This window comes from Pongo abelii, chromosome 18, assembly GCF_028885655.2.
Source record: "Pongo abelii isolate AG06213 chromosome 18, NHGRI_mPonAbe1-v2.0_pri, whole genome shotgun sequence".
In the NCBI taxonomy this organism is placed as follows: domain Eukaryota; kingdom Metazoa; phylum Chordata; class Mammalia; order Primates; family Hominidae; genus Pongo; species Pongo abelii.
In genome coordinates, this window is record NC_072003.2 from 3,987,697 (window position 1) to 4,000,211 (window position 12,515).

Here is a 12,515-nt window from a genome sequence, read left to right on the forward strand (position 1 = left end):
GTAGAGATTCTGAAAGCGACTCTGGGCACTTGGTGAAGAAGTACTCGAGAGGGTAACTGACCCCGGTTATTCCGTCTTCATCTTCTAAAGGTCTAACCTTACCCTTCTCTGCTTCTCTGTTACGACAGGGTTATTCTGGGGACTCACAAATATCACAACGGGAGACGGGGAGACCAGGGGGAGATTCCCCTAAAGTTTACGAACATAGTAAGAGAAGGAAAGAGAATAAAGATTAAAGGAAAGTACAGCTGTTAATAGGAAACACTTCATTCGGTAGAAATGAGGTGTTTGCAGTAAAAGGGGAGACAGAGGGCACGTGAAGTGCCTACTTCACCACCTCCCCTGGGATGATACAGTGCACAGTTCCCCATGTCACTGCCAGTCACCCAGGACAACTTCGCTGTCATCCGCACTTGCCTCAAGACACAGGACAGAGGAGCAAGGCCGCAGGCCACCAAGACAGATGCTGGGGTGCAAGAAGGGCGTGTGCCTGCACGTGCGTGTGCTATGTTCATTGCCCAAAAGAAAACCACAATCTAGACATCCACAACAAAGACAGTGCTCAAGAAGTGACCAATGTCTTCCGTGACAGAGGAAGGAGGAAAAGAACAAATACGGGGCACAGCTTCAAGCAGCAGAAGTTCACAGAGTATCAGAAAACCAAATCGCCTTTCTCTTCAGCAGATATGACTTCCTGGAGCACGTGACTGCCGTCGCGTGGGGAACGTGAGCGCAACATGTCTTGCCACACCCAATGAAAGGTAGCACTCAGGCTGCTGGAGCCTTATGAACCAGAGAGCTGCTGTAAGAACAATAAAGGCAAATTCTTCCTAACCTCCGCCACTAGGAGTTCCAAAAACAGCACTTACCTTGGCAGGCTTTCCCAGCCTGACAATGCGTCATGTGATTCAAAACGTTTTTCATGGTTCGACAATGTGGGAGCGAGCAGGCCCGAACCTCTCCGTTTGCTTGCTCTCGTCTCTGACACTTATGAGCATGAAGCAGTAGAACCAGCTGCTGCTGTATCAGTTTGCGTTTTTCAGGATCTGCAGTGGGGCCTGTTGCAATTGCTTGTGTGGGTACAATTCCCACTGATGTTTGCATCTGAGACTAAAATAAAGCAAAATAATAAAAATACTTTAACCTCTCAGAGTTCCAAGTCATATTCATTAATTATTTCTCAAACAAAAGCAAAAGCTGATGGATAATACTGACCACAGAGAGAAGGCTGGTGTAGTTCTCTAACCCACTGATGACTTTAAGATGATCCAGAAGCACACAAATCAACCCAACTCAGCAGCAAGGCTGATTCAAGTTCACTTGTATACAATTATCAACCAAGCAAGACAATGGCTAGCTCTTCACTGTAGCAACAGAAATCCAACTCACTCTACGATATACACAACTACAGGAAAAGCTATGTATTATACCAACTGGACCATATAAAACTGCTGTTTCTGTAGGTCCCAAATCGCCAAACACTGGCAATTTCATAGTGTACAACCTAATTAAAAAGACTGCCAAGGCCTGGCTGAGTGCATTGGCTCACACCTGTAATCTCAGCACTTTGGGAGGCCGAGGCAGGTGGATCACGAGGTCAGGAGATCAGGACCACCCTGGCTAACACGATGAGACCTCATCTCTACTAAAAAACAGAAAAAATTAGGACTACAGGCGTGGTGGCGGGCGCCTGTAGTCCCACCTACTCGGGAGGCTGAGGCAGGAGAATGGTGTGAACCCGGGTGGCGGAGCTTGCAGTGAGCTGAGATGGCACCACTGCACTCCAGCCTGGGCGACAGATCGAGACTCCGTCTCAAAAAAAAAAAAGATTGCCAAGGCCTGACCAATTGCAATGTACTACAAACATCTGATGTAGCAGAAAGAATCAGAGCCACCTTTTGGATTTCATTATCACATGACTAGAAGGACAATGCCTGCAGCTTGATTTCACAGCAAACATTACCTCTCCTAAAAGACTAATGACACTTAGCCTTAATACAACCACCCAGTGCAATGGGAAATGCATTCTTCTCCTATGCTTTGTTTTTCCTTAAAATTTCCACTCAGACAGCTGACAATTTTTAAAGATTTGGTGATCTGCTAAAAATACAGAAAGGGTTTGCTTTCAGTTGCCTGAAATAACAAGCCAGACCAAACAAACCTTTTAACAGCAAGGGAAATGGAAAAGGGGACCCACAGAGTCTTATTCTTTACAAACTACAAGCATTCTTCGGATAAACTTACTAAAAAAGACTTAGGCAATAAGAGAAGTATTCCTAATGTGCAACAGTATCATCCGCAGTTCCGGGATTTTCCATTTTCTCTAGTACTCTGATATTTCCAGCTTGCTTCCACAACCCTCATTACCTCCCCTAAAGTACGCCACTCGGATTTTTTAAAAATGTATGAATCAAAACTGTATATTCACAAAGAGGAGAGAAAACTATAAAAATAATTTTTAATGAATCAAAGCTCACTTTTAAAAGGTTATAGAGTTTTCTGTTTTGATTTTACCTTTATGAGACCTAGAAAGTAAGTGCGTAGAAAAGCTGGGTGGCTGGGCTTGGGAGCAAAACTCTTGGAAGTCTGAGAAGGACCCAAAGCAATTCTGAGAAGGACCCAAAGCAAAATCAGCATCCTAGCTGAGAAGCAGAACATCATGAATGCAGGGCTCAACTCCTAAGAGAAAACAGCCTCTTATGTTTATTTTTTCCTGATTATAAAAGTATATATATACACTGCAGGAAATTTGGAAAGCTGGAGAACTACTACAGAAATAATTAACAACAATTAAAATCCCATTATCCAGGAGTCCACTATTAAAGTGTTGATAGGTTTTTTTCCCTTCTTTTTTCTACATAAATGCTTACGTATGAACCATAATCAATAGAGCCTCATATCTCCCCTGCAACACACATGTTTCGCTTAGTGTTTTTTCCATGTTCTGCCCCATACCACTAAACTGTCTCAGATAGTGGGCTGGAATGACTTGTAATGAACGGCATGTTACTCTTTTAACTTTACACTCATTTAACTACTTCTTGTTATGGGGCATAAACTGGAATCCCTGGCCCCCTCCTTTATTTTTTATAATTGTAAATAAAGTTTCAGTAAGCAAACAGCCCTTAAGCTGCCCCTGCAAGCATGCAGTACTGGTGTTATGTCCACTGCTCAACTGGCTTATCCCTGTGGAATGGAAGGTCCATCGAGAAATCAACAGGAATGGAGATATGGAGGAATGGGAGAAACACAAAATGAGCCTCATTTAGGTCTCTTTCTTTTACGTTTATGAAAATTTCAAACATACAGAAAAATGGAAAGGAAAGGATATCATCATTACACCTAAGAAAAAGAACAATCCTTCTTGGGTATCAGCTAATACTGAGTCACATCCCAATTTCTCTGGTTGTCCAAAACATGTCTTTTATAGCTGGTTTGCACAAATCAGGACTCCATGAAGGCCCACATCCTGTATTTGGTTGTTTTTAAGGTTCTTAATCTATTGTGTCTTCCCTTTTTTTTACTCCTGACACCACCTTGTTGAAGAGACCACACAGTTGTACTCTCACTGTTTCTTAAAGTACAGAAATATCACATACCAAAAAAATTATATAAAAATTAGGCAAAAAATTTAGCTCTACAAGTAAATTATAAGCAGACTGTTCTTAATTCACCAAAAATTAACACACTGATTTCATCTGGGACTTAAAAATATTCTTTTTTTAAAATTTCAGAGACAAGGTCTTGCTATGTTGCCCAGGCTGGCCTCCTGGGCTCAAGTGATCTTCCCACCTCAGCCTCCCATGTAGCTGGGATCACAGATGTGTGGTGCCATCCAACTGGCTTGTATTTTTTTTTTTTTTGAGACGGGAGTCTCACTCTATTGCCTAAGCTGGAGTGCAGTGGCGCCATCTCAGCTTACTGCAACCTCTGCCTCCTGGGTTCAAGCGATTCCCCTGCCTCAGCCTCCCAAGTAGCTGGGATTACAGATGCCCACTACCACGCCTGGCTAATTTTTGTATTTTTAGTAGAGATGGGGTTTCACCATGTTGGCTAAGCTGGTCTCAAACTCCTGACCTCAACAGACCGGCACGCCTCAGCCTCCCAAAGTGCTGGGATTACAGGCATGAGCCACCACGCCCAGCCTGGCGTGTATTTTTATTAGTGTCTTTTGCACTACACCTGACCATATGTCAAAACAGAATGGTTGGAAACTATATGGCAAATTTAAAATTTGGTCTGTTATTTGTCTACCTCCGGATGGAGGACAAATGCACAGTTTAATGAGCTCTACATATTGTTTACAACATGTATCTCAAAAGCCATTCTGAGGGTGAAGCTGAGTCAACAAGTCAACAGTGAAATGGAAAATGTCTTACGTCCCTGTGTCTGTCCTTCCTCATGGAATTCTGTATATTTGTCTGGGACTAGCTTAGTTTTGCAAAGTACTTACAAATACAGGGGCACACTTAATTTCCTCCTCTCCTAGGCTGGTGTTCAATGAGCCATGAGAGTTAGATGTGAACTGCAGGTGGCCCCCAAATCTGTCACAAGCATCCTTCAGACTTTCCCAACCTCCCTGCCCAGTTCCCACTGGCAGGCAGACACTGAGGATGGAGGGAGAGTACTTCGGAACCTCCCTTTAAAGCACAGAACAAAGCCATCGTGGTGGAAGCTGCCCCAAAAGTAATCTACATTTTGTGTGATTTTGTTTTTCTAAGAGCCAAGAAAATTTTGAAAAACAGTAAAAATAAAGGGGCAATCTATATTGCCAGATACTGAAACATACTATAAAGCTAATTTCTTTACATAAGTCCAGAAACAGACACATGTGTACATCAAATTAGCATACAGAAGTCCCCCCTTATCCTCAGAGTTCAGGTTCCAACTCCCAGTGGATGCCTGAAACTTCAGATAGTACTGAATCCTATATATACTGTATTATTTCCTATACACACATCTATGATAAAGTTTAATTTATAAATTAGGTATAGTAAGAGATTAACATTAACTAATAATGAAATAGAACCATTATTAACAATACACTGTAATAAAAGCTACATGAATGTGGTCTCTCTCTCTCTCTAAACACCTTATTGTACTGCACTCACTTATTTTGGGATTGCTGGTAAGTGGAACCCCAGAAAGTGAAACCCCAGATAAGAGAGGACGATTGTCTCCTAAAGGTGGTGCTTTACATTCAAGAGTGGTGCGGCATCTTTGATCCTTATCTTCCCATTAAAAAAAAAAAAAAAAAAATTCATATGAACTAAAGTGAATAAAAATGGATTAAAATGGAGAAAAAAATTTAAAATACTTTTAGGACATGAGGATGAGAAAGCCTTCTTAACATAAACACATAATGGAGTTTAAAAAGTGAAAAACTGCGAGCAAATTGATTGGTCTTCTTTTATGCAAATGCTCTCAGGAAAGAAAGGATACTATCCCACTAAAAAGTTGGGCAAAGAAAATGCAGACACCTCACAAAATACAAAGAAACAACAAATACAAAAATGTTCTACACCTTGGTGCTGAGGCAACACAAGGGAGGGCGGGATCATTTCTCAATGACAATGAGGAGGAGCTCAGACACTGGACAGCGCAGGCAGCCTCCTCTCTACCTCCCACTCGAAAATGAACTCAAGGTGGAGCAAAGACTTCAACGTAAGAGTGACAATCGTATCATTCATAGAAGAAAACCAAGAATAAATCTTCACAACCTTGGATTAGGCAGTTTCTTACTATGTCACCAAAAGTGCAAGTGATAAAAGAAAAATAAACTGATTTCATAAAAAATTAAAAACTTTTATGCTTCAAAGGATACCATTACAAAATAATGAACTGTGAAAGTGGAAAGTAAAAGAGAAAATATTTGCAAATCATAGGTCTGATAAAGCACTTGCATCTAGAACATATTTTAAAAACTCTTACAACTCAGTAATAAAAAGACAAATAGCCCAATTAAAAAATGAGTGAAAGCTCTGAATAGATATTTATGCAAAGAAGATACACGAACGGCCAATAAGCACATGAAAAGATATTGAACCTTATTAGCCATTAGGGAAATGCAAGTTAAGACCACAGTGAGATACCACTTCACACCTACCACATGGCTATAATAAAAAGTCAAATGCTAACCAATAGCAACAGGGTGGCCAGGACGTGGAGAACTTGGAATCCTCATACATTAGTGTGGGAATGTAGAAAGCAGCAGCCACTCTGGAAAACAGTCTGGCAATTCCTCAAAAGGTCAAACATAAAATTACCATATGACCTCTGCAATTCCTATTTTAGGTATATAACCAAAAGAATTGAATATGCATGTTCACACGAAAACTGTAAAAAATGTTCACAACAGCCTTTTACAAATAGCCAAAAAGTGGATACAATTCAAATGCCCATCAAGTGATGAAGGGAAAAACAAAACACGGTATATATCCAAAATGGAATATTATTCAACCGTAAAAAGGGAAGTAACCACACATACTACAACATGAACTCTGAAAACATACTTCGTAAAAGAAGCCAGTCATAAAAGACCACATATTGTGTGATTCAATTTCTAGGAAATGCCCAGAATAGATACATCCATGCGGGTAGAAAGACTAGCGGTTGGCTGGAGATGGGGGTTCAGGGGAAATGGGGAATAATTGCTAATGGTACTAGGTTTCTTTTTGGAGTGGTGAAAATGTTTCAGAATGGACTGTGGTGATGGTTACACAATACACTAAATACCACTCAACTGTACACTTTAAAGCAAGGACTATATGGTACATGAATGATATCTTAAAAAGCTGTTTTAAAAAAGTTCTTACTAATCACTAAAGAAATAGAAATAAAACAATGAGGCATGTTTAATCTATCAATATGGCCAAGATTTAAAAAATGCTAATTGGTATTGATGAGGATATAAAGAAATGGCAATTCTCAAGTACTCTGGCAATTCGGTATAATTTTGGAAAGCAACATGTATCAAAAAGAAAAATATGCACTTCTTTTGACAGTAACTCCACTTCTCATTATTTATTATTAAGGAAGTAATTGGACAAGTATGTGAAAATATGTGTGCAAAGATAATGCATCACATTCTGATTAAATATTGAAAACTGGAAAAAATTCTAAATGTCTATTAAAGGTGGACTAATTAAACATCCTATGGCTACAGACTTATAATGAAATAAGAGGCAGCCACGAAAAATAAGGCAGACCTCAAATAACCCCTGTCAAAGCCATGTGGAGCAGGGGAATGGGCCAGCCAAGCCCTGTCTCAATTTGTGGGAGAAAACATCCAATGACTGTTATTTAAGGCAACAAATTAGTAACAACAATAAGGTAGACCTTTATGCTTTAACAAAAAGCTGTTTAAGTGACTACTATTTTAATACCAAAAAGCATTCCGTTTTGGGGGGAAATTCCTGAGAAAACAAAATCAGAAGAATCAGTTAGAAAATGATGAGGAATTAAATATAAAAAATTAAATTGTAAAAGTATGGGAAGGTAACTAAGGTGAGTGCTTTGTTATGCAAAGGCGGTAAAGGCTTTAGTCACAGAACATAAAGCAGTGTTCCTCACTATTACCAGTAAAAATTCTTTTTATTTTTGGAGACAGGGTCTCACTGCTACCCAGGCTGAAGTGAAGTAGTGCAATCATGGCTCACACAGTCTCACCCTCCTGGGCTCAAGCAATCCTCTCACCTCAGCTTCCTGAGTAGCTGAGATCACAGAAGTGTGCATCACAACACCCAGCTAAGTTTTAAAATTTTTTGTACAGACACAGTCTTGCCATGTTGTTTGAGCTGGTCTTGAACTCCTAGGCAGAAGCAATTCTCTCCCCTTGGCCTCCCAAGGTGCTGGGATTATAGCTATGAGCCATTGCACCCAGCCTTCCAGTAAAAATTCTTAAAATACAGATCCTCTCATTTTTCCCCTAAGAGACAAGCCTGCTTTGTTTTTTTAATTTAGACTTTTCCCAGTTTTTCCAAAACTAACATATATGTACCTTTACAATCAGAATAAAGACATTTAAGAAGCCAGGAGTGGTGGTACACCTGTAGTCCCAGCTACTCAGGAGGTGAAGGTGGGAGAACTGCTGGAGTCCAGGAGATCAAGCCTATAGTGTCCCATGATTGTGCTTGTGAATTGCCACTGTACCCCAGCCTGGGCAACATAGCAAGACCCTGTTGCTAAAAAAAGACAAAAACAAAATAAAAAACATTGAGTAAGGAGAAAAAAGAACAAAAGCCCCATGGGCGATTCCAATGCAGGAGAAGACTGTACCATTAAATAGGTGTGAGAGGCCAGATTACATAAAGACTGGCATTCTTTCTATGACTAAAATCACTAGGAACAAGTGTAAGGGCCATTGATGAACTAGGAAAAATTAAATCTGAAAGACACAACACAAAACAAATCATGATGGAGCTATTATTTTTTCTCCTCCCAGTCCATCTTTATTCTTCACTCTGTGCCAGGCTCTGTGTTCAGGGTCCAAGGTACAGCAGCTCATTGAAGACACACACATCCCTGAGGGAAGAGTACTCTGGGGACTAGCCACACACGACAGGTGAAGTAACTGAGGCCCCAAGGAAAGGGCCTTGCCTGGGTGATGAGCCAGCCACCTAGCAGCAAAGCCCCAATCCTGCAGCTCTCTGTGCCTCTCCTCCACAGAGGGCTGACCACCTTGCTTTATAAAGTGTTCTAAGAGAATCTGACAGGAAAACTGGTGAACAACAGGACCAAAGCAACTCAAATAAATGCCTATGTCTCTAAACATAAGCACTTTAAACCTTACTCGTGAGAGAAATGCTCATCAAAGTAAGATGACATCATTTTCTCCTATTAAAGGACAGGGTGGGCTGGGTGCAGTAGCTCACGCCTGTAATCCAGCACTTTGGGAGGCCGAGGTGGGCAGATCACTTGAGGTCAGCAGTTTGAGACCAGCCTAACTAACATGGTGAAACCTCATTTCTACTAAAAATATTAAAAATTAGCTGGGTGTGGTGGCACGCACCTATAATCCCAGCTACTCAGGAGGCGGAGGCAAAAGAATCCCTTGAACCCGGGAAGCGGAGGTGTCAGTGAGCAGAGATTGAGCCATTGCACTCCAGCTTGCGCAACAACAGCAACATTCTGTCTAAAAAAAAAAAACAAAAGGACGGGGTGACAGTCCCTAGCCTTGGGAAGATGGTGTGAGGCTGGTAATCGGGTACATGGCTTTTGTTGGAAGGCACTATAACGGTATCTGTCAAAAGCCTTAAAATATATGCAATATGTGTTTCTGGAGGGAGGATCATTTCACATGCAATTTGTAATGTGGAAGGAGGAGGTGAGTATGGTGTGAGAGCCATACTGGTTTAAACCTTAGTCTCCCCTGCCTGTTACTATTTTGAGCCACTGAGTAACGGCAGGTTAACACAAAGCTCACTGAGCCCACTCACCCCACCCGTCATCTTCACTCAGTTTAGCCACAGGCTCTTTGCATGTGTTGCTTATTACGTAATTGGCAGCCTCAACCACTGTGTATACTCCACTGTCAAACCACCTTTAAAAGCAAACTCTTTATATTTACTCTGGTATTCCTTAATTTTTTTTTTTTTTTGTGATCGAGTCTCGCTCTGTCACCCAGGCTGGAGTGCAATGGCATGATCTCGGCTCACTGCAACCTCTGCCTCCCAGATTCAAGCAATTCTCCTGTCTCACCCTCCCAAGTAGCTGGGCTTACAGACATGTGCCACCATACCCAATTAATTTTTATATTTTTAGTAGAAATGGGGCTTTACCGTGTTTGCCAGACTGGTCTCAAACTACTGACTTCAAGTGATCCGCCCGCCTTGGCCTCCCAAAGTGCTGGGATTACAGGAGTGAGCCACTGCGCCCAGCCTATTCCTTAATTTTTAAAAGAATCTAACATGCATTTTTATTAGGACTGTTATTGCTACATAGGTTTTAGGTAATTTAGCCCCAATGCCATTTTTCCTATAGTGCCTGTATTCTATGCCAAGGACATAACAGAGATGTGCATACAGAATGTGGATAATAACGCTTATCCTCACATTCCTCACAAAAAAATAAGTCATTTTTTACTGTGTGTCCAAGAGTAGGTTATCATGTCTTCAAAGGACCCTGTGTTCCAAACAGCAAGAGACTGACCAAGAAAGAACAAGGAAGGACAGTGTCGCCCCTCTGTGCAGCCACTGCCCCGGATCCACACCCCGGATCCACACCACACAGGCTGGGATTCCTGCTGCTCGTCCTCAAACTTCCACATCGCAACAGGGTCCAAACCTATGCTCCTCGGATGCTCCCCCACCCACCTAGAAACCTGACTCCTCCACAACCTCCACCTAGAATCAGAAAACGACACCAAAGCGAACATCAGGCAGAACAAGGGCTGGCTCTGCAATAACTGCTTGCTCAGGTTCCCTCATAAGGACCTACAACAGCTGGGTATGCAAAGCTGTGGCGCCATAAAACAAAGAAAATGCTCATTAAATGTACATAGCTGCCAACCTGGGAAGAAGTGATAATCACCTCTGAGGTGATAAACTGGTAAGAAACACAACATAGCTATTTTTATAGAGGAAATGTTTCTTGTGTTTTCTTCTCTTTGCTTTGTGTTTATTGATTTTTTTAAAAAATAAGATTATCTTAAAATTTAAGATCTAAATTCAGGCCGGGCACGGTGGCTCACGCCTGTAATCCCAGCAACTCTGGGAGGCTGAGGTGGGTGGATCATGAGGTCAGGAGTTCAAGACCAGCCTGGCCAACATGGTGAAACCCTGTCTCCACTAAAAATACAAAAATTAGCCAGGTGCGGTGGCAGGCGCCTGTAATCCCAACTACTCGGAAGGCTGAGGCAGGAGAATAGCTTGAACCTGGGAGGTGGAGGTGGCAGCGAGCCAAGATCACGCCACTGCACTCTAGCCTGGGTGACAGATCGAGATTCTGTCTCAACAACAACAACAACAAAACAAAACATCTAAATTCAACAGGGAAATAATCCAGAATGATTTATAAGTAATCTTAAAGCTGTGATTTAAAGTAGAAAGCAAATGGCTAAGGGGAGCAGGAGAGCCTGAGCCCAAGGCCAAGGCTCAGTGTAAGAAATGTGGCCAAGGGCGGCAGACTTGCCACTCCCTCCCCACTCTCTTCCTGGACCCACAGCCACAGCCTTCAGAACCCAGCAGTCTACCTAGAAGGGGTTGGAGTTACTCGTTACAGCACAAAGAAAACCTATAAGGTGGCCGGGAGAGGTGGCTCACACCTGTGATGCTAGCACTTTGGGAGGCCCAGGTGGGTGGATCTCCTGAACTCAGGAGTTTGAGACCAGCCTCAGCAACATGGCGAAACCTGTCTCCACCAAAAAAATACAAAAAATTTGCTGTGCATGGTGGCACGTGCCTGTGGTCCAAGCTACTCGGGAGGCTGAAGTGGGAGGATCGCTTGAGCCTGGGAGGAAGAGGATGCAGTGAGCTGAGACTACACCACTGCACTCCAAATGGGGTGACAGTGAGACTCCAGCTCAAAAAAAAGAATCACCTGACCAACCAACCAAAGAAACAACAAAAAAGACAACCTGCAAGGTAGAAGGCACCGGATCTATTCCTACGGTCAAAGTGACAGGTGGACCAGACCAGGAGTCGAATGACCAAGTTCGAGAGAATTACCAATTTACTAAAAACTTCAAGTTTTTAGAATACTCTTCTTGAATACTGTTGATATATACATATGTATTCTTCAAGAATACTTACGACATTTACAGGTTCTAAGGATTAGAGGAAAAAAAGGAACATAAACAAAAATTTACACAATAATTTTTTGATAACTTGGCAAATTAGTTACTGGACAGACTGTCTTTTTGGTGACTTGAACCTCAGGGCCATCTCAAAGGGTTGTGGAAAAGGTAAAAGGAAGTTAGGGTGATTTGGGCTGTGCAGAGACTGATGTAGTTCACACCACTCCAGAGAAAGTGAAGTATTATACTCGCATTACTGCTAGCTACGACTGACCTCACCCAGACCCATGACCTGTGCTGTTTACTGAGTTGTTGCTTCTTGCAGGACTATTGCGGTGTATTTACTCGCTTCTTCTAAAAGTCACTTCATTTCTCAGAAATGCCTGCTATCCTCATTATACACTTCCAGCAGGCAGGCAGAGGCTGCAATGCTGGTTGTTAGTAAGTATGCAGTACATCTTGTGTAGACAAAAACAACAAAACAAAAAAAACCTTCTGGCTAGGCCTCCACTTTACATGGGTATCTTTGAGATGATTTATGCTTCCACCTAGGAGGTTTTGCTGAAGAGAGGATTATACTAATCAGACTCTAGAAAAGATACTGCTGGTTAATGGGAAACCCATACTGGAAAGTAAGTTAAATGACCTTGACTGAGCCCTTGTAATATGTGGGGCTACCCCTGATACCAAAGGACTCGCTACTTTCTCTCAATTTATAGTTTCTTCTTATTTGCAACACATCACGTATCATTATTTTGTGCTTAAATTATGTTTCCCAGCT

The 12,515-nt window shown here is 41.9% G+C and overlaps 1 protein-coding gene across 4 annotated transcripts in view; it reads right to left on the reverse strand.

Annotated features, from left to right (window-relative positions):
• The window catches only part of CREBBP (CREB binding protein), a 154,868-nt gene that overhangs the window by 67,429 nt on the left and 74,924 nt on the right, over window positions 1–12,515 (reverse strand). For all 4 annotated transcript variants that reach the window (XM_002826060.5, XM_054533356.2, XM_054533355.2 and 1 more), the window contains exon 4: window positions 870–1,110. In XM_002826060.5, the coding sequence (XP_002826106.3) occupies window positions 870–1,110 (241 nt within the window). The remainder of the gene's footprint in view (window positions 1–869; window positions 1,111–12,515) is intronic.